The 18,888-nt window shown below is 53.2% G+C and overlaps 7 protein-coding genes across 7 annotated transcripts; 3 read left to right on the forward strand and 4 right to left on the reverse strand.

Moving 5' to 3' along the window:
• Positions 1-434: 434 nt before the first annotated feature.
• Positions 435-4,382, forward strand: AYO21_08567 (hypothetical protein; the record flags this gene model as incomplete). Its single annotated transcript, XM_022658510.1, has 2 exons — positions 435-702; positions 757-4,382. The coding sequence occupies 2 exons, from the start codon at positions 435-437 to the stop codon at positions 4,380-4,382; spliced, it is 3,894 nt and encodes a 1,297-aa protein (XP_022509220.1).
• Positions 4,383-4,959: 577 nt separating this feature from the next.
• Positions 4,960-5,966, forward strand: AYO21_08568 (hypothetical protein; the record flags this gene model as incomplete). The annotated part of the gene is made up of 2 exons (XM_022658511.1): positions 4,960-5,599; positions 5,758-5,966. 2 exons carry the CDS (start codon positions 4,960-4,962, stop codon positions 5,964-5,966), a joined length of 849 nt encoding a protein of 282 aa, XP_022509221.1.
• A 277-nt stretch (positions 5,967-6,243) lies between these two features.
• AYO21_08569 (hypothetical protein) lies at positions 6,244-6,975 on the reverse strand (the record flags this gene model as incomplete). Its single annotated transcript, XM_022658512.1, has 1 exon — positions 6,244-6,975. One exon carries the CDS (start codon positions 6,973-6,975, stop codon positions 6,244-6,246), a length of 732 nt encoding a protein of 243 aa, XP_022509222.1.
• Positions 6,976-7,431: 456 nt separating this feature from the next.
• AYO21_08570 (hypothetical protein) lies at positions 7,432-8,802 on the reverse strand (the record flags this gene model as incomplete). The annotated part of the gene is made up of 1 exon (XM_022658513.1): positions 7,432-8,802. The coding sequence occupies one exon, from the start codon at positions 8,800-8,802 to the stop codon at positions 7,432-7,434; it is 1,371 nt and encodes a 456-aa protein (XP_022509223.1).
• A 927-nt stretch (positions 8,803-9,729) lies between these two features.
• On the reverse strand, positions 9,730-11,487 carry AYO21_08571 (hypothetical protein; the record flags this gene model as incomplete). The annotated part of the gene is made up of 1 exon (XM_022658514.1): positions 9,730-11,487. The coding sequence occupies one exon, from the start codon at positions 11,485-11,487 to the stop codon at positions 9,730-9,732; it is 1,758 nt and encodes a 585-aa protein (XP_022509224.1).
• A 1,345-nt stretch (positions 11,488-12,832) lies between these two features.
• On the reverse strand, positions 12,833-13,589 carry AYO21_08572 (hypothetical protein; the record flags this gene model as incomplete). Its single annotated transcript, XM_022658515.1, has 3 exons — positions 12,833-13,083; positions 13,131-13,493; positions 13,547-13,589. The coding sequence occupies 3 exons, from the start codon at positions 13,587-13,589 to the stop codon at positions 12,833-12,835; spliced, it is 657 nt and encodes a 218-aa protein (XP_022509225.1).
• Positions 13,590-13,974: 385 nt separating this feature from the next.
• Positions 13,975-18,618, forward strand: AYO21_08573 (hypothetical protein; the record flags this gene model as incomplete). Its single annotated transcript, XM_022658516.1, has 7 exons — positions 13,975-15,093; positions 15,890-15,981; positions 16,045-16,105; positions 16,234-16,458; positions 16,508-17,151; positions 17,201-18,360; positions 18,422-18,618. The coding sequence occupies 7 exons, from the start codon at positions 13,975-13,977 to the stop codon at positions 18,616-18,618; spliced, it is 3,498 nt and encodes a 1,165-aa protein (XP_022509226.1).
• Positions 18,619-18,888: the final 270 nt, after the last annotated feature.

Here is an 18,888-nt window from a genome sequence, read left to right on the forward strand (position 1 = left end):
GCGGGCTTCCATGGTAGCTTCGGGGACAAAAATGTTTGAAAAAGTTGCGACGCAAGGCTGAGAAGAATTTCAGGTCGCGCCGTTTGTTTGAGGAATAGCGCAGCCTTTCTCCGCAACCAGAACTTTTGTTCCCGAAGGCGCGTCGCGAGATTCGACGGTGAACCTTTACGACTTGCAGTTTGCGCCTGTAATTCCTGGCTGCACCGTTCCTTCACGTTCCGCTTAATGTATCGTCACCTCCTCTCGCCCTAATCACATCCCTCTACCTCGGTCACCCGAATCTCCGTCGAGCAGGCATTCCGCAGATTGACCGTCCGGTCTGCTTGCCCCACAGCCTCGGCGAGAATGCGTTTCATTTCCGAATCACCAATGCGAAAGAGAAGGGTTGTACAACTGAAAAAGACCATTCGTCCTCTTCTTGAGACGGACTGACCATGCCGTCCACACGACCTTGTGCGGCATTTGAGCCCATCTCACCAGACTTCGATCTGAAAGCCCTGGTCGAGTCTCAGCCGAATTTCGAGTGGGTTGTTCGCATCCACTGCGACATGATAGATCACCAGGGCCTGGAAAACTTCGAGAAACTGGTCCTCATTCATGTCATTCTCGGTGGAAAACCTCTTGTCATCGAGGGTTATGAACAACGACTTGACAGATGGACTTTCGCGCTGCAGTGGCTCCGTGACAACTGTGGATCAAAAGGTAGGATTTGCGCTGCTCTCAAAATACACATTACGTCCTGACGGCGTCCTTCAGTTGAAAACGCAAGAGATCTCACCAAGAAGGCCAATGTCCCGCTATCGATTGGCCACTACTTGAATAATATGGCATTATTGACAAACCAGTGGACACCACGGAACTACAAGGACCCCGCGCGTCAGCGGATGTATCTCAAAGATATCGACTGCCCGCAGCTGTGGCAAGATAAACTATCGGAAATCATTCCTGCGGGTCTCTTCTACCTCAATGAGTCCACAGGTGATGTGGGTGGGTTTGGAGCAATGGACCAAAACGACCCTATTCGGCCAGGTGTGAGAAAAGGGAAGGGAATCGCCAGAGCTGGAGATTTGATGAGCAGTCTTCCAAAAGAAATGCGCGCGGAAAACCTCATGTGCTATATCGGTCACGAAGGCACCTATACCCCGGCCCACCGTGAGATGTGCGCAAGTCTTGGTCAGAACATCATGGTCGAAGCTTCCACAGGCCTAGCTGAAGACGGAAAAATCACCAAGCCAGGTTCTTCTATTTGGTTCATGACCGAAACCAAAGAACGGGAGGTGGTCGCCGAGTACTGGCTTTCTCGCCTTGGTCATGACATTGAGATCGAAAATCATTTCGCCCAAGTCAACGCGTGGAAGAATGCACCGTTCAAGACATACGTTGTCGAACAGAAGCCCGGTGATTTTATCCTTATTCCTCCATTGGCTCCGCATCAGGTGTGGAACCGTGGAACCAGAACGATGAAAGTCGCTTGGAACAGAACAACCGTCGAAACTCTCGAGATGGCAATGCATGAAGCTCTACCACGAGCGAGGATGGTATGCCGCGATGAACAGTACAAGAACAAGGCAATCGTTTATTACACCATGCAAAAATACTCGAAACTCCTTCGGCTGGCAGAGAAGTTCAGACAGAAGTCAATAGGCCCCAAACATAGAAACCCAGGCGACTCGAAGGTCAGGCAGCTAGAAAAGGACTTCCGCAGACTGCAGGTTCTGTTCACTGAAATATTGGTGTCGGAAAGCTTCCTTCCGGCCCGTCCCGAGAAAAAGGTTGAGTATATCCCGTACGAGAGCAACATTACTTGTTCATATTGCCGCTGCAATATTTTCAACCGGTTTCTCACCTGTCCCAATTGCGTGGAGCAGTTGGCAAACGGCGAAGAAGACACATATGACATCTGCATGGAGTGTTATGCAATGGGCCGAAGCTGTGCATGCATTTCAAAATTGAGGTGGGTCGAGCAGTGGCCTTGGGGAGAGCTGACCCAGAAACACGAACAATGGCGCCTGCAGATTCTGCAATATGAGGGCAGGGTGACTGAAAAATCACCCATGCCACTGAAAATTGAACTGGACAGACTCGGCAGCAAGAGAACTCTGGCGCAGATCTGCCAGTGTGAATTAGACAGGAGGCCATATCGAGACAGGAAGCGTCCGCCATCGCCTGTGACAGGTGACGATCGCGAAGAAGTGGAGGAGGTGGACGCCAACGGGATCGTCAAGAAAAAGAAAAAGATCAAGCGAACCGAAAAGTTTCTGAAGGCACACGCTCGTTGTCATGTTGATTTCCACTGGGAGCCTAAATGGAAACAAGCAACGTGCACGAAATGCAGCAAGAATTATTGTTACGGCACTCTTTTCCGAAGATTCGACATGAAGCCACAGGACATTCTCGCCGATCCGAACTGGCTGTGTCCGAGCTGTCTAAATATCTGTGGCTGCCGTCAATGTAAGACGAGGCCGGGGTACAAGCCCTACACCCCGTCGGGAACTATCCTTGGTCACAACACCAAGGCAATAGCCGACCCGCGCTCGGTGGAAAGTCTGGTAGACTTCAGCTACTCGAACATCGCGTGGATCCAAAAAGCAGACGATGATCACGGGGATCACTCACGTCGCCTCGAAAAGCGTCGTCAAGAGGCAGAAGTAGCCAAGGCAATCAGGCCTGAGCTCGGTGAGCATTATGTCGACGGTGATCAACAGATGGATGACGAAGTCGAGGAGGGTCTCCTTCGGTTGGCGCAACAAGAGGGGATACCGATCGATCCGGCGTTGGGAGCTCTAGGTCCACCTGAGTCCCCTGCAGATGACGAGGACGACTACGACGAAAACCCCGAAGGAGTGAAGGTCGCAGGAGAGTCAATCCCCATTGACGACGTTGCAACTCAATATGCACTTCCCGAAGGTGGCGTCATCAGGAATGTTGAGCACGCTTACGATCCCACCGAGGCTATCACTTATGACTATCCCGATCCAGAGGGCGGTCTTCATATTCCTGTCCGTGTCGAGGAAGAGCAAGCGGTCGTATCTTCAGGATATGCGACTGCTGGCGGAGAGGACCGGGCAGAGATTGAAATGGTCGAGCGAAAACGGAAGCGCGTGAGGATTGATGATGGTGACCGTCCTTATTATCCCAAGAAACCCAACACTGAGAAAAACAAGGCCCGAAAGTCTCTGATTGTGAAGTTGCCGCTTCCAGCAGAGAGACTTCAAGAGATTGAAAGAATGGCAAATGTTGCACGGCGGGCCTTGGGCGGAGTGGAAGCACCTGCACCAGTCATCAGCTCGGACCTGCAAGCTCTTAACGCGGCCGAAGGAAATCCTCAGACCGGGCCAAAGAAGATTCGGCGAGGTGATGAACATGTTGCTGTCGAACAAGATGATGAATTTATGCCCGGTCGATATCGCGACCGCCGGAAACACACCACAGATGGAGCGCATCGACCGCCGCCTGACGCAGAGATTACTAGGCGGCAAACCCGGATGCAAAAATCCCACTATGAAGAGCCATCAGAGGATGAGTTCAACGAGGTTGTCTCTGAGCCTGCTTCTGAGCGCCGCAAATCCACGAACACACCGACGATGAACGTGGTGAGGTTGGACGATGCCGAGTCAGACTTTGATTCTTCCATGTCCTTGGACAATGAATCTCCAGAGAATCCGAGCTCTGCCTCGAGCCCGCCGGCTGAAGTTGCAGCGAGCGGTCCCAAGCCAGCACCACTAACGGCCACGAAAGCGCCCAAACTGACTGTGGTGCAAAGTGTCTATAGAACCGCAACGACAAACTCCCCAGACGAGCGAAGTGAGAGATCGGACTTTGTATACTCACCAGCACCGCCTCCAACGAAAACGACTGTTACTAAATCAACGTTAGCTACTTCGAACCTAGATCACGCAAGAGCTGCAGCTGAAGCGCAGGCGAATCGACGGGCAAAAATGGCCGCCATCGAGTGGATGGAGAACGAGAGCGAAGACCTAGACGATGTTTGGTCTCGAGGGTCGTTCTTAGAGGACGATTCCTTGGGCAGTAAGGCCACTCCTCCAGCTCAGGTAGAAGCGGTCACTGGCAGAGATGAAGAGATAGAAGAGGAAGAAGCTGTTCCACCTCCTTTACCACCTTCACCTCCCAAGCCCGTCACGAATAACAAAAAACAGGCGGGAAGACCTCCGGCTGCCCCGGCTGCACCGAAACGCGTAATTGCACCGACTGTGAAAGCGTTGGCTTCGGAGTGGGCGGATAGTGATGATTCGGACGATGGCGCACCACTTCGTGGACCAGGCGGCCCAGGCGGTGCTTGGACTTCCGTTAATCACGGTCCTGCACGCGCCAGTCAAGTGGTGGCTCCGAAGAGGAGAGGGAGGCCACCAAAACGTCGTTAGAAGCTTGGAGTGTGCAGAGGATAGGATCATGTACAAAATGTACAAAATGAGCCTTTTTGTCGGAAGCCGGAGAGTCTGTTATTGGGGCTACAGAGTGTTGGCTGTGTTCTTGGAAACTGTCATGAACAACGAGAGTCACGTTTTGGAGTGGGAGCAGCTCGCGTACTTGACAAGTTGAATTGTTCAATGTGCATGATACATAGGGTGGACCTTGAGCTCGGAGTACAAGCCAGTGGATTGGCCCTGATGTGTTTTATGGTGATGTGAAGGAGCTGTTTACAAAGACATGAAGGAAATATGTTCAGACATTATTTTTGCCTGAGAGTAGCTGGCATAGATGAATTTTCCGCTGAGGCTGCAGCTTCCCCCCCTTTTTTGGCCTTGGACGAGGCTGACCGCCAGCAAAGTTCGTTCGGGTTCCGACTCCGATGGTGGTGAAATGACATCGCAGGCACCGCAGTTTTGATGGCATTTTCTCCCCTCCAAATCCTGCAACCCCCCCAACCCCAACACCTTTACAAACATTTGATGCTCTGTCAAATTGGTGTGTTCTAAAGGTCAAGAAAAGGTCAAGGCAATGGAGGGGGTGCGCGTTTTCCAGCGCAATGTTGGTTTGAGACAGCTCTTCTCTCAGACTCGAGCGCCCCTACAGCAATCGTTCCGCACCAGACCGTCCCTTCTATACCCTCACCGAGCTCTTTTGAAGCGGTCCATACACAGCCAGCGACCTACGAGCACCTCGTCGCCCTCCCCCTTCCGATCATTCCGACCACAAACCCAACGACTACCACGGCGGAACAACAATGCCACAGGCCGCCGCTACAACTCGAGCACCACCAGTTCCGCCACGTCCGCGAAACCCTCTATCAAGGAACGCCTGAAGACCATGTCGCGCGAGTACGGCTGGACGGCCGTGGGCGTCTACCTGGCGCTCTCGGCGCTCGACTTCCCCTTCTGCTTTTTGGCGGTCCGCATGATGGGCACCGAGACGATCGGGCACTACGAGCACGTCGTGGTCGAGACGTTCAAGTCCATCGTCAAGTGGCCGATCCAGGGGTCCGCGAAGGCCGAGATGGCGGCCGACGGGGCCATCGACGGGGTTTCTGGGGAAGCCGGTGTGAGCCAGGTCGAGCAGGCCGGCGGCAGGGTCCTGGAAGAGGAGACCAACGACCACGGGTACAAAGCTGCGGAGAAGGCAAATCGAGGGGACAATGCTAGTATGTGCTTCTAACCCTCCCTTCTTCTCTTCCCTTTTCCTATATGTCTCTGTGTCCGTGTTGGGTGTCTGGGGGAGTATACACCTCATCTGCGCAGAGGCAGACCGGGACGAGAAAAAACAAAGCTAACAATATCCGTGTTTTCTTTTTGCTTCTAGGTATCTGGACCCAACTTGCCCTCGCGTACGCCGTGCACAAATCCTTCATCTTCATCCGCGTCCCTCTCACCGCCGCGGTCCTGCCGAAAGTCGTCAAGACGCTGAGGTCGTGGGGCTATAACATTGGCAAGATGCCGCAGCGGAAAGCCGTCGGCGCTGGCACAACGGGCATAAACACCCAGGGTTCAAAGGTTAAACCGGGCGACTGAAAAAAAAGTGTTTCTCTTTGGGCCTTTCACGTTTTGGCAGGAAATGATGTCAAGTCCCTCACTCTTCTCATTTATTTTCTGTCTGGGCCACCGTTTCGACAATGGACAGTGGGCGTGGGCGTGGGCGTGGGCGGGCTTTTTGCTTACTCGCCGTCTCCAGCACAAGGGCACAGGGTATTATTATAATAATACAATGTACAACAAAATTTCGCCTTTTTTAGATTCTACCTTGTTTCTTTTTGTCTCTCCCAGCCTTTGCTCGTTCTCCAAAAGAAAACTAGTCAAGCCGCTGTCCCTCCAAGGGATCCCTCGTTCCCTCCTTGTCGAGCAATTGCACCACGGTCCCATCCTCGGTCTGCAGACTCCACTCGAGGGTCTCGAAAAACCCGCCGCGGCTGTTGCGTCGGAGACTTACGAACTTGGTCTTTGCCGTGCCTCGCGTGCCCTTGACCCAGAAGCTGATGTCGATGGTGCCCTGCATGGGCGACAGCTCGCCGCTGATCCAGGGCACCTTGCTGGCAAAGTAGATTTCGTCGCCGAGCAGCTCGCGCGCGTGGCGGTTGGTGCGCAGGGCGTACAGGATCGAGTTGACGGTCGAGGACGACGACTTTTCGTAGTTGAAGATGGCCAGCGACGCGAGCGTCACCAGCACGATGAACACGGGAAGCGTCTTGAGCCAGATCGAGATCGGGCGCGGGAGGTCTGGTAGTGCGCGGTCCGGGCGCCGTGAGAGCAGAGGTCCTGACCCTTCGCGCGGGGGAGGGACGAGTGGGCGCACGATTCGGTCGTCGACCGTAGCGGAGGCGGAGATGTGTTGCGTGGTGGAGGAGGAGGAGGTTGAGGACAACGATGATGAGGCGCGGAATATGTTCAGTCTCGGGGCACGGATCGAGAAGGGGTCGTGCTGGTGGTGCGCCCGCAATAGCGTCCGGCGGAGAGACAGGGAGAGCGGAAGTGTCTGGAGCTGGGAGAAGCTGTAGGCGGTAGGGAGGAGCTTGTTCACACCCATGGTGGCGGTCGGGGGAGTTTGCTGTCAGGCTCGACAGTTTGTTTGTGTGTGCCTATTTCTTACAAGGCCTGCTGGAGCAACCCGGATAGACTGGGAGTATACTCAGTAGCGCAGCTGGCTGGATATCGAGGTTCATGAGATGGAAAAACCTAGTAATTGCCATATGCGGAAGGATTCTGGGGGGGAGCAAAGGCCGCTTTAAGCCCGAACCTAGAAAGCTAATTACTACCAGGAGCTTTAGTTGAGCCACCAAGCGACTCTCCTATGTACATACGTGGTACATCTCTCCTACTAAAGAGGGTGCATTTTTCTCCTTGTGAAATGAACATCCAGCCTCGAATAATATCGCGAGGCTTCTTCGAGCCATGGCCTCAAGTGGTTTTAAAGCCCTGGCTACAAATCGCAAATGGCGACTGACATCCCATGGCTAGGACATGACACATGTCAGGCTATGTACTACATAATTCTGGCAGGCCGCCGAGTGGGCACCTCCAGCCGTGACCAGCGGGAAGAAGCCACTCGGCCCTCTTTAAACACGGCCAGCAGGTGTTTCTCAGGTCTGTCGAGAACGGTGATGTCCTCCAACGGGTTGGCGTTCAAGATCAACAAGTCGGCCACGAACCCCGGCACCACCCTCCCAAGGGAATCCGGTCGGCGCATCATCCGAGCCGCGTTGATTGTGGCACTCTGGATGATCTCCAAGGGAGACTGCACTTGTCGCCGCAGCTCAAACTCCTTGGTTTGTGCAAAGTGCAGGGGTCCTAGGAGGTCGGTCCCGAAGCAGACAGTGACGCCTGCTTCCTTGGCCAGCTCGATGGCTCTGAGCCCGGATTCGAGGGTGTCCTTGAGCTTGGCTATCGACTCGGGGCTCACGAAGCTGCCAAACTCGGGCAGCGATGCTGCGGCATACGCCACCAGAGTCGGTGTCAGATAGACCCCTTTCTGGGCCATGAGCTCCGCGGTCGCTTTGTCGAGGAAGTTGCCGTGCTCGATCCCGAGGACACCACAGTTCACCGCTTGCCGTATCACCGCCGGTGTGTATGCGTGCGCCGTGGCGAACGTCCCGGCATTGGAGGCCACGGTGGTGATGGCCTTGATTTCATCCTCGGTGAATTCCATGTCGCCCAGACCTCCGCGTGGGCTCGAGACTCCTCCTCCAGCCATGATCTTGATGAAGTCGGAGCCCAGCCGGAGTTCTTCTCGGGTGAACTTCAAACACTCGGGCACGCCGTCCACGATCCGACAGGAGAGCTGTTTGGCGCCGCCACCACCGCAACAGTCGCCGTCGTCGAAAGCAGATCGCCTGTCGCCGCAGCCCCCGGATTGCGATAGCTGACGCCCTGCGATGAAAAGCCGGGGACCAGGATGGATGCCTTCTTCAAACGCCACTTTCAGCGGTAACAGCGCGTCGCCACAGTCTCGCACCGTGGTGAAGCCCCGGTCGAGCATCGCTTGGCCGATCTCCGGCTGGCGAAGCAGAGACGTGTCCGGGGAGAGATTCAAGATATCGTCAAAGCTGCTGAAGCCCTGCACTGCCGCCAGGTGCACATGGCAGTCCCAGAGACCTGGCAGGATGTATTTGCCCTTGAGGTCGATGCACAGGGTGTCTCCTCCGTCGTCAGTCGTATTCCTCCCACCCTCGTCCCCAATATATCGGACAAAACCTCCTCCCAACTCGACGGTGGCGTTGTGCCGTACACTCCCGTCGACGGGATCAATGACATGGGCGTTGTCGAGAATATATGTCTTTTGGCGTGACAGTTTCCACGGCGTCGTCACAGCATCAACATCTATTGGGGGATCGAACTTGAGGGGAGGTACCGCCATGCTCAGAGTTTAGTACTTTATTCTTTTCTCTGGCTCTCAGGCTTGAGTTTCTTGTAGCGAATCAATCCAGATCCAGATTCACAGAAATTGTTATACAAAAAACACCTCGAGCACCATTAAATCATATACACACGGGTCATTTATCTCTCGTATATCACCCACCCCAAACATCCGGGTGATAGATAGCCAGGCAGGCAGACACTCACTCGCCCGCCCACCGACATCCCAGTCGCCACTTGTAGAATCCCGTTTTACTTTACTCGTTCATCAATTTCTGTTGCAATGTGCAAATGCTGACCTGTCCTCTTCTCTTCTCTTCTCTGGCCTGCCCTGACCTGACCTGACCAAGTCTGGCCTAGCCTATCAGGGGGATCTGCATTTTTTTTCGCTGTGGCCTTCTCGACTTGGACACTGGATGGCATGGATAAAATGGATAAAAGTGGGGGCCTCGTATGTACATAATGTACATAATGTACATCCTTGATACCACCCTGGACATGACCTGGTTTCCCCGATGGGGGTGGTCAATCAGATCAGAGATTTTCCTACCTCGTCTCGTCTCGGTAAAGCTCTATAACTATGTACCGAGTACTGTATAGGCGATTACGAGGTATTATCCCGTGCCGCATCCTCAGTGAATTCGTACTCGTACTTGGGTTATATACACACCCTTGGTTCATGGTGATGGTCAATAGGTCAGCTGGGGGATCAGTAATTTTCGCCGGGATAGATCAGACCAGATCAGATCTGACTTGACTTGACCAGACAGGGAGGGAAGGATACAAACCAGGTTTACACTGGCCTAGCACACCGGGTACATATCCTACAGTCGCTTCATGACTTGACCAAAAGGCACGAGATACAAGGATAGTACGAGATACTTATGTTTGGCCTTGGGACCGACATGCGCTCGCTGGTAAGAGGTCCTCAAAGCAGCAGAATCTCCACGTCCAAGTTCCTCAACACCTCGCGCCAGTCCACGAGGACGATGCCAGCATCACATCCTCGTCGTGCGGCGACTTCTTCTCGTTCACTCCAGATCCGCTTCACGACCTGGTGGATCAACGCACGGTTGGCGACCCCGAAGCTCGTCGAGAGGCTCAGGACGCTGTCGGCCAGTGTCTGCGCCTCCGTCGTGTAGGCTTCGGCGGCGGCGATGAAGATGGGCCAGATGGAGACGGCGGTGCGGTCCATTTCGAGCAGCGACGCCGCTGCAGACAGGGTCTGGGACACCTGGTCCGTGACCGCCGATGGAGGATGACGCAGGACCACGCAGAGCAGGTAGATGGTCACGGCTGAATTGAACAGGTTCAGGTTCGACACGATGAACTTGCGCTGTTCTGCGCCCTCCTCCACCGCCCGCTGTCTGCTCATGTAGAGCTCGACCTCTGCGTCGAGGGGTGAGTCGAGCGCGACGAGGATTCTACTTGCCTGGACCAGTTCATCCTCGGACAGATCTGGCTTACGGCCGCCCCTGGAGGCGCCTCTCGCCGTCAGCTGTCCCTCGAGGAGACGGGCCTCATACAACGCCTTCATCAGCCGCGGCGTACTGCCGAGCGTATATGCGAATCGAGGGTCGGCCGTGACGTCTTCCAGGACCTCGTGAAGCGTTCTATCCGTACTGGGGGTGTCGCCACCGACGATTTGAGACATGAGCGTGTGCAGAACAAAGCTCTGTGTGATTACCCACGCCTCGTCCGAAGTAACCCATGGCTTTTGCCTCAAAAACTGCGCCACGTATTGAATTGAACCTTGGAGATGGTGCTTCAAGCCTTTGGACTGGCCGTGAAAGACATGCTCGGCAAGCGTGACGGTCAGAATTGCCGCAAGAGTACTACTGAAGTCCTCTGTTGGACGACCGAGGCTGCAGCGAAGGTGCCGCAACGCAATGCCAAAGTGCTGCGTAGCCAACCTGCGATAGCTGGCAGGGTTGAGCCCATTGAGGTTGGACAGGTGAAATGCCGACTGTGCGAGGATCCCGTGGAAGAGGGATCGGGTGCTGTTCGAAGTCGCGTCGTGCACTGCGAGGCACGGGTATGTTGACTTCCAGGGATTATAGTCGTCGTTGATGGGCGTCATCATCACGGACACATTGGAGATGTAGTGATGGAAGAGCTTGTTGTCTTCGCGTGATCCATCAGGGATCAGAGAAGTGGACAAGGCTGCCGGCATGGAAACCGTGGATGATCCAAGATCTGCATGCTCGCGGTTGCCTCTTGCTTGTGGTGAAGGGGCTGTAATCACTGATGGTCCAGTAAGCGGGCTTTTCAAGCATTCTACACCCTCTTCCCGAGGTCGAGGCGCTGTCTCCCTGAACGGGACCACCGGGGCAGCCGAAGTATCAAGGCTTTCGTAGCTCGAAAACGTAACGAATGGGCTGCGATGACGGTGTAAGACACATCGACACCCCTTCTTCTCTGCGTGTGTAATCAGATGCTCGACCTCTTTCAGTGTCCAGATCGGATATCCATCCCAGGTCAATTCACAGGGATAGGCACGTCGCTGCTGTGGCTCGTATTCCCCAGACTCGGCGTCGACCCACACGAGTCGGATGTCGTAGCCCTCACAGGTCAGACGTGAGCGAAGGCACTGCGTACACTGAGGGACGAGATTGTCGCAACGGACACCTCGGCGGCGGCAGGTCCAACAAGCCGTAAAAGTCCGCGGGGAGGTGACTTTGGGCATCTCTTAAGTGGCCATTGGGTAGGGATAGATGGGGAGGTGGACTCCCACTTTCATCGGCGTGAGGATTGGAGGAAAAAGGAAGGCCAGGACGAGAAGAATGTGTCTCGCAGGTCAGAATCTTGTACGAAGTGTTGAAAGGGTCATTTTAGGACGTCGATGATCAATGATTTGCCTGGTCTTGAAGAGGAAGTCCATAACGAAGTCTTCTTCCCCACTTCATCGTCATGCATGATGGGCCTGTCAGCCCCGAGGATTTCTATTTGGTCACTTTGATACTGCCTGGCCGGACTAACCAGGCCTGGCCATCTGAGGTGCCCAAACGACGCACCCAGAGAATGTACCTCATCACACACTACACAATGTATTCGGCTTCTTCTCCACGGTTACAACAGTTCTGTAGAATTGTTCTTCATTCTTCTTGGAGACATGCTCAGCATGTGCACTATCTTCTCCTTCCGGCTTATCGCTTTATTCTCAATATCCTGGCCGACTGACGCAGCTATTGTCCTTGTTCCTGGTGACACCTCCTTACTCAACAACTTTGCATCTCTTCTGTCCCGCAACACTATTCGTAGTCTGCGCCAATACTGAGTTACCATAGAATCCACTCACAGTCGGATGAAGTCGGCCTGCTGACTGAATAGTCGATCTTCATCTATGGGACCCATCGCGTTGTCATGATCATGAGGAGTCACGGGAGTGACGGTACACGGTCCTCCAAGGGTCTTGTCCGTTTGGGATTCCACGAGAGTCGAAGGTTTCCGGCTGCTGGAACTGCGCAATGACTGTTCGCCATTCCCACCTTCTGCTTGGGCAACATGAGGATGCGGGCATCTGACGTTGCGACAGATGCCAGATCTAGCTTGATCACGACACTGACGGAGATGACGACAAGGGCAACTTCCACCTCGCTCGCAGTAGCCAGAAGAGGCAAAGTCCGAACAAGGTGCTGCCCAAGGCTCTATCGGTGCATGGGAATAGGGACAAGGGGATCGATTGCATCTTCCAGCAAGGAAGTATTTGCACGTCGGAGAGGTGTTATGGGTGGGAACATGACTGAGATTACAGTTGATGCCTCGAGAACATCGTTGATTGCAAAGGACAGAGGGGCATAATGCAACCTTCATGGGGTCGTGGAAATGGAAACAGTTCGTGCCACGTGCGCAGTACCCTAGATGGACAGGATTAGTATCTCAAGTTTCAAAACCCGGCTTACTGAATGGACTCTTGTACCACGGAGACTGTATTGTTGGCATTGCCTCTTTTGAACGGCCGGGCTATTTCTTGTTGTCAGCCATGAGCGCCTCCCAAGGCGGAGACAAAGGAGGGAGAGTTTGCGCATGAGCTATACAAACCGAGATGTATCGTTGAACTCCTGCCGCTCAGTGTGCAGTGGTGAGTGCTGGTTGGACGTTGTTATGTAACAATGTTCAGGAGTCTGCGCTTTGACGCTAACTGCCGGAGATTGATCGGACGCTTGGAGGGACTGAAGAGGTGGTTGGTAGGCATCATTTCGCTGGCCACAATCGGTACTGCAACTGGTCATCAAGTCCTCCGAAGGGATTGTACTGACTTCAACGTCCTCAACGGACAGATCTGCAAGACTTGAGAGAGCTCAATTAAATGGGGGATCCTTGACATACATTCACTCTCTTCAGAGACCTGCGTCTGCGAATCTATCTCGGGAGTTGTGAGCTTCACATCAGGGCCGAGTATCGAGGACAACGAGTCAACCTCAACAGTCATGGTTTCGGAATCGACATCCACGATCTTCTGTGTCGACTGTTTGGTCGCTAACCAGTTCTGGATCCGGATCTGGTGCCATTGCAGAGCCTGCTTCAAAGCGCCAGAGGCTTTCTGTCTGACAGCAGCTATGAATGTCGGCTTTGGATATGGGGAGTATCGTATTGATTGATTCAGAGGCGCCTTAATCTTTGCAGGATCACTGTTGCTCTGAGGAAGGGAAAGGTACATTTGAGGAGCAACATCGCGGTTTCCTAGCGGATCTGTACAATCTTGTCAGCGTCTCGACGGGCAGTGTACGCTGTTCTTGATGTACTTTTGGAATGCTTTGTTGAGGGCTCCATGGCAGTTTCACTCATGGTCTCCACACGAATGAAGAGCCAGTGAGAGATTTGTACTCTAATTTGTGATGAATCACGACGTCTAGAAGAGGAATAAAAGCCACGGGATCAAAGAAAACCTCCCTGTGAGGGTGCAGTGAATGGGAAAGGATCTTAGCACAAGCATCAAGCCTCTCGAAATGGGCAAGGCTTACAAGGCTACGCTTGTCTCCTTGAGTCGAAGAGTCCTTGGCAGGCATGTTTGCCGATTGGTCGGCCTTCCTCCACCTACGCTTGTGAAATAATTTGGATCAGAGCTCCGAGACAGATCTGTGTCCAATTGGCTTGATACATTAATGTCAGAAGACAATGAACTGATCTAGGGAGAACGCACATCGGATTGCGTTGTATATCACTCTCCAAAATGCTCCAACCGCGAATACCTTTCCGCGCGCTGTGCAGGAAATGTCAACTGCCGTCACCTGCCTTTCGCAGGACCTACGCTCAGGTACAAGGCATCGACCCTGTGCAGTCGAGCGGGTCGGTCACAGAGAACACCGTCACAGATCTCCCTCTTGCTCAAGCCGATGATCGAACCTCACTGTCCAAATTCGAAGTTCGGCTGCGACGTTATACTCCTCGAACACCAGGTATTCGACATCTGGTCCGCCCATTGAACGAACACCTATGGAAAGGTCGACCACACTTCCCTCTCACATTTCCCAAAAAGGGCCATGGCAAAGGTGGCCGAAATCATACTGGACATGTCGTGGTGCGGCATCGTGGAGGTGGACATAAGAGAAGGATACGAATTGTTGATTTTGCAAGACACACTGGAGGAAAGCATCTGGTAGAGCGAATCGAGCATGACCCCGGTCGCACTGCTCATATCGCTCTCGTGAAAAATCTTCAGACTGAAGAAAGGAGTTATATCCTAGCGGCCGAAGGTTTACGAGCTGGGGACACGGTGGAGAGCTACCGATCAGGTCTACCACAGTCACTGATCGATGAAATGGGCGGACATATCGATCAGGGTGTCCTGGCGTCCAAAACAGCACATCGGGGCAATTGTCTGCAATTGGGCATGATCCCTGTTGGCACCCCCATATTCAACATTACTCCGACGAAAGGCGACATTGGCAAGATCTGCCGAAGTGCTGGGACACATGGGATCATCATCGGGAAAGGGGAAGACACGGTGCAGAAAGAGATGATGAAGTTGATTGGTGACAACGGCGACATGGATCTGTCTACTCTAAGCACGGAGCAATTGAGAAAATTCGAGAAGGCGGCCAACTATGTTACCGTGCGCCTGTCCAGTGGCGAGGTCCGACTCATCGACAAAGACGCTGTGGCAACCATTGGCGTTGCAAGCAATGTCAACTTCAAATACACCTCTCTGGGCAAGGCGGGGCGGTCGCGCTGGCTCAATATTCGACCGACTGTGAGAGGTGTGGCCATGAACGCAGCAGACCATCCGCACGGTGGTGGTCGAGGTAAATCCAAGGGTAACCGCATCCCGGTGAGCCCTTGGGGAATTCCAGTAAGTGCCCTTCTGCTGCTGTTGTTAACTATTCTAACCCGTCATCAGGCGAAATCCGGCTTCAAGACACGCGACAGACACAAAATCAATCCTCTCGTTGTTACCCAGCGTCCCAGGAACCAGGGACGACGCAGAAGAGGTTATGCATAGATCAGGACATGTATCAATATTGCTGGCATTGACACACTGTAAAAACTCCTGTCTCGGACACTGGCTAGTCGTGTCTGGTGGTTTAGGAATTATGGTAGTGAGGGCGCAGACTCCGGCTTTGCAGAATCATTTCCGTTCATCTCTCTCACACTCAAAATGTAGGAGGATTCTTTAATGGTTACTGTACCTCTTACTCTGTACCAAGTGCCTTGGGGAGCCTGGAAGCCCACTGCCCAGACGTCCAAGTTCCGCTCCTGCCAAGGCCTACTCGCCCCGGCTGGCCTCCGGGGATCCACTACAAGCCCTACGGAGAACCTAGGCATCTAGGCACCTAGACTCGCTAGCTAGCTTTACCTACGAGAACTCCCCATGCCCCCCATTGCCCTCTCCCCCGATTCTTAGTCATCTCCAATTTGTCCCGACACCACCAAGTTCCTTTCCATGGAGAAGCGCTACTAGTTCTTGGTGAATGGCGATCCCCTTCTCGTCGAACCTCCACGCGACGGCGAGGTTCACTTCGGCTCGAGTGTTGTTCTCCTCGTTAACAATTTAGTTCATGGCCTCACTACAAACCGCCTTCCATATATACATGATCTATATATCTTTCTGCGCAGAAATGGACAGTTAGTTATGGACACGGAAACAGAATGGCCACAACATCTCTCGTCGACTTCAGGCGCAAAGCGTCGATCTCGGGTTCAATCAGCTTGCCAAAGATGTCGCCGACAGAAACTCAAGGTGAGTCAGCCCTGCGCCATCCACCATGCATACATGTTGACGTCGATGCGCAGTGTGATCAAGAGCGACCTTGTTCATTGTGCCTGAGGTCCGAGGTTCCGTGTATCTCGGAGTCCAGACCAAGGTTAGTCGTCGCCCTTGTCGCTCTACGAGCAGTCCAACGAGATCATCTTGTCGTGAGCTGAGGAAGAATTACTCCAAGTTAGGCGCAAGAAGTCAAGGCTCCATTCCCCTGAACCAGATACTGGCCAGAGCGAGAACCAGAATGGAATTGTCCCTCCAGGTCTACATCACGCCACGAGTTCCTCCCCGCAACCACGATACAGCCATGGAGACGATCGAGAAACCAGTTCCACTCCTGGCCAGCAAACGAATAGTCCAGCGAAGGTCAAGGGACCCGTCAGTCTCGATCGACTCTCGGCGACAGATCCTGAAGCCTACAACCAGAGGATCTCATCGGCGGGATTGACACAGGAGGTCAGTCTGCCGGAATATGTGTTGATCGTGTCACTGATAGGCAGCCCAGATCATTGACAACTTCAGCCCCGAGATTGTCCTTGAGAGCTCCACCTCCGCCCTCCCTGGGGGCTTGGGGGGTTCTCAGGGGGTGTTCGGAACATCTCAGGACGATATCACGATGGAACAGCTGCTCGGCCTCGAATTACCTTCCAAACGCGTGACAGACTATTTCCTAAACACCTATCTCGATGCTGTACATTGGTTTATGATGCTTTTCCACGAGCCAACATTTCGATCGTCATATGAGAGACTGATGGCGACAAGGAGATTTTCGCGGTCTAGGTCAAATCAGGTCATCTTCATACTTCTGGTACTATCCATGGGCGCACATTACGCCTCGGAGGACGACGTCCGACAGAGGTTCCCTACCTTCCAGTTGCAGACGTTTCGAAAGCTATCTCTCAAAAAGGTCGAAGACAGCATGCATGCCTTATACGATGCAGCGGATCTCGAGTCTGTCCAAGTGTGTGTTCTTCTTGGGTCATATTACGTCTATTACGGCCACCCCAACCTTGCATTTGTTGTTCTAGGAGCTGGACTCAGATGCGCCCAACTTATGCTGCTGCACAGAGAATCAGCATGGCGAGGCTTGTCAGAGATTGCGAAAGAAGAGCGCAGACGAGTCTTTTGGGCTCTTTTTATCTTCGACCGGTAAGTAGAGGAGCTGACCATTCCGCATTTCTTCTGATTCGGACTGTAGGTTTGCGGCAACAATGTTTGGTCGGCCATGTGGCCTTTCCATGGACGAAATCGACATCAAAATCCCCGAGAATATCGGCGACACCACCGTGCAGCATCCCTCCTTTCGCTCCACTGCGACCATGCCGGACGGGACCGTGGAACCAGTCACGACATTTGCCTACTTGAAGTACAAGATCAAGTTGTATCAGATATCTTCGCCTATTATTGGTGACTTATACTTCCATCGAAGTCGGAGTGTATCCGAGTTGGCACTCAAGGTCTATCGCATTGACAAGGAGCTGTCCGACTTCTTCAGCTCACTGCCACCGGAGCTGAAGTTGGAGGATCTGTGTCGAAACCCTGCGGAACCTGTAACAGCAAATTCCAGGCCCTTTATACTACAAGCTTTGGCTCTTCAGATTGCGTACGATAATGTACAGATACTTCTACACCGCCCTTTACTCTCACAAGATCTGCGAAACTTCAAGACAGACGCTGGAACAGCTGGGTCCCAGAGTTCGACGTACTCCTCTGGACAGATCGACTTTGCCAATGACAACAAGCTGTCACATCGACATGTACATGAAATCCTACTGGCAAGTCGAGATAAATGTTGGGAATCCGCCATCAGATCTTCTAAACTGGGCGACTACCGCCAATGTTTGGTCTCTGCACGGGAAAGCCACGCCGCAGCATTTCTCGGGATCAATCTTTTCACAGCGGGCATGGTCCTTTGCATCGTAGCTCTCTCACGGCCTCTGTCCTCGGAGGCGCAAATGGCTAAACAGGCCGTTGCTCGGATCATGTCCCTCTCACGGTTCTTGTCTGACAGAGCCCTCCTCTCGGCGCAAACATCAAAGATTTTGAAGGATCTTATTCGACTCATTGGGGAGAAAGAGATCAAAGCGATGCTGTCGGAATCGGACAACTCCCAAAATATGGCCTCCTTATCAGGGACAAAAGTCAGGGATGCGGTAGGCTCCTCTGCTGCCACGCCTGGTCCTGCTTTTGGCGATCCGCAGTATTCTGAGGACGTGACGGCAAATCCCACCACGACAAGGACAGAGGACGAATCTGTTCCTTTTACAATGAACCAAGTCCAGACCTCCATCGGCGACTTTGACTTCTCGGGCTTCGAGAATATAGATTTCAACAATGGTCTACTGATTATGCAGCAAGGTAAGAACCATCGTTCAGGTCCTTCTGTCGTGTGTCTTTTGTAGCTAACAGATGTTGACAGCGATGTTCCCGGAGGTGTCTGAGACAGATATGGAGAGGTCAAATGGTGATGGAATCAACCAGAACGTGGCTCCATACGGCGCCGACAATTCCTATGTCAACCAAACAGGCGGCAGCGACATGGGGCTGTTGGGTCCTGATCTCAGCGTGGTGAATACCGTTGGGCAAACCTGGCTCTGGGATTCTGCTACATGGTGATCGATTTATAGCCACGGGCACAGTTTTTCGTCCTGGTCGGCCTGAAAAGAGAGTTGAGTGCTTCAAGTAAATCAAGACGAAATGTAAAGTGCCTTGATGGGGCAGGACCGAAATGAGTGGAGAGTCCCGCATATTGCAGTACCTCATATGGACCCCAGGCCACATTCCACAAAAGTCGTATTTTACCTTCTGTATGTAGACGAATCTGATTACTTGGTTCGGGCGTTCTCAAAAGCGTTGAGCCTTGCCAATACCACAAGGCTGTGCTCG

The sequence above is a fragment of the Fonsecaea monophora genome (genome assembly GCF_001642475.1).
Source record: "Fonsecaea monophora strain CBS 269.37 chromosome Unknown Scaff75, whole genome shotgun sequence".
Classification (NCBI taxonomy): Eukaryota; Fungi; Ascomycota; class Eurotiomycetes; order Chaetothyriales; family Herpotrichiellaceae; genus Fonsecaea; species Fonsecaea monophora.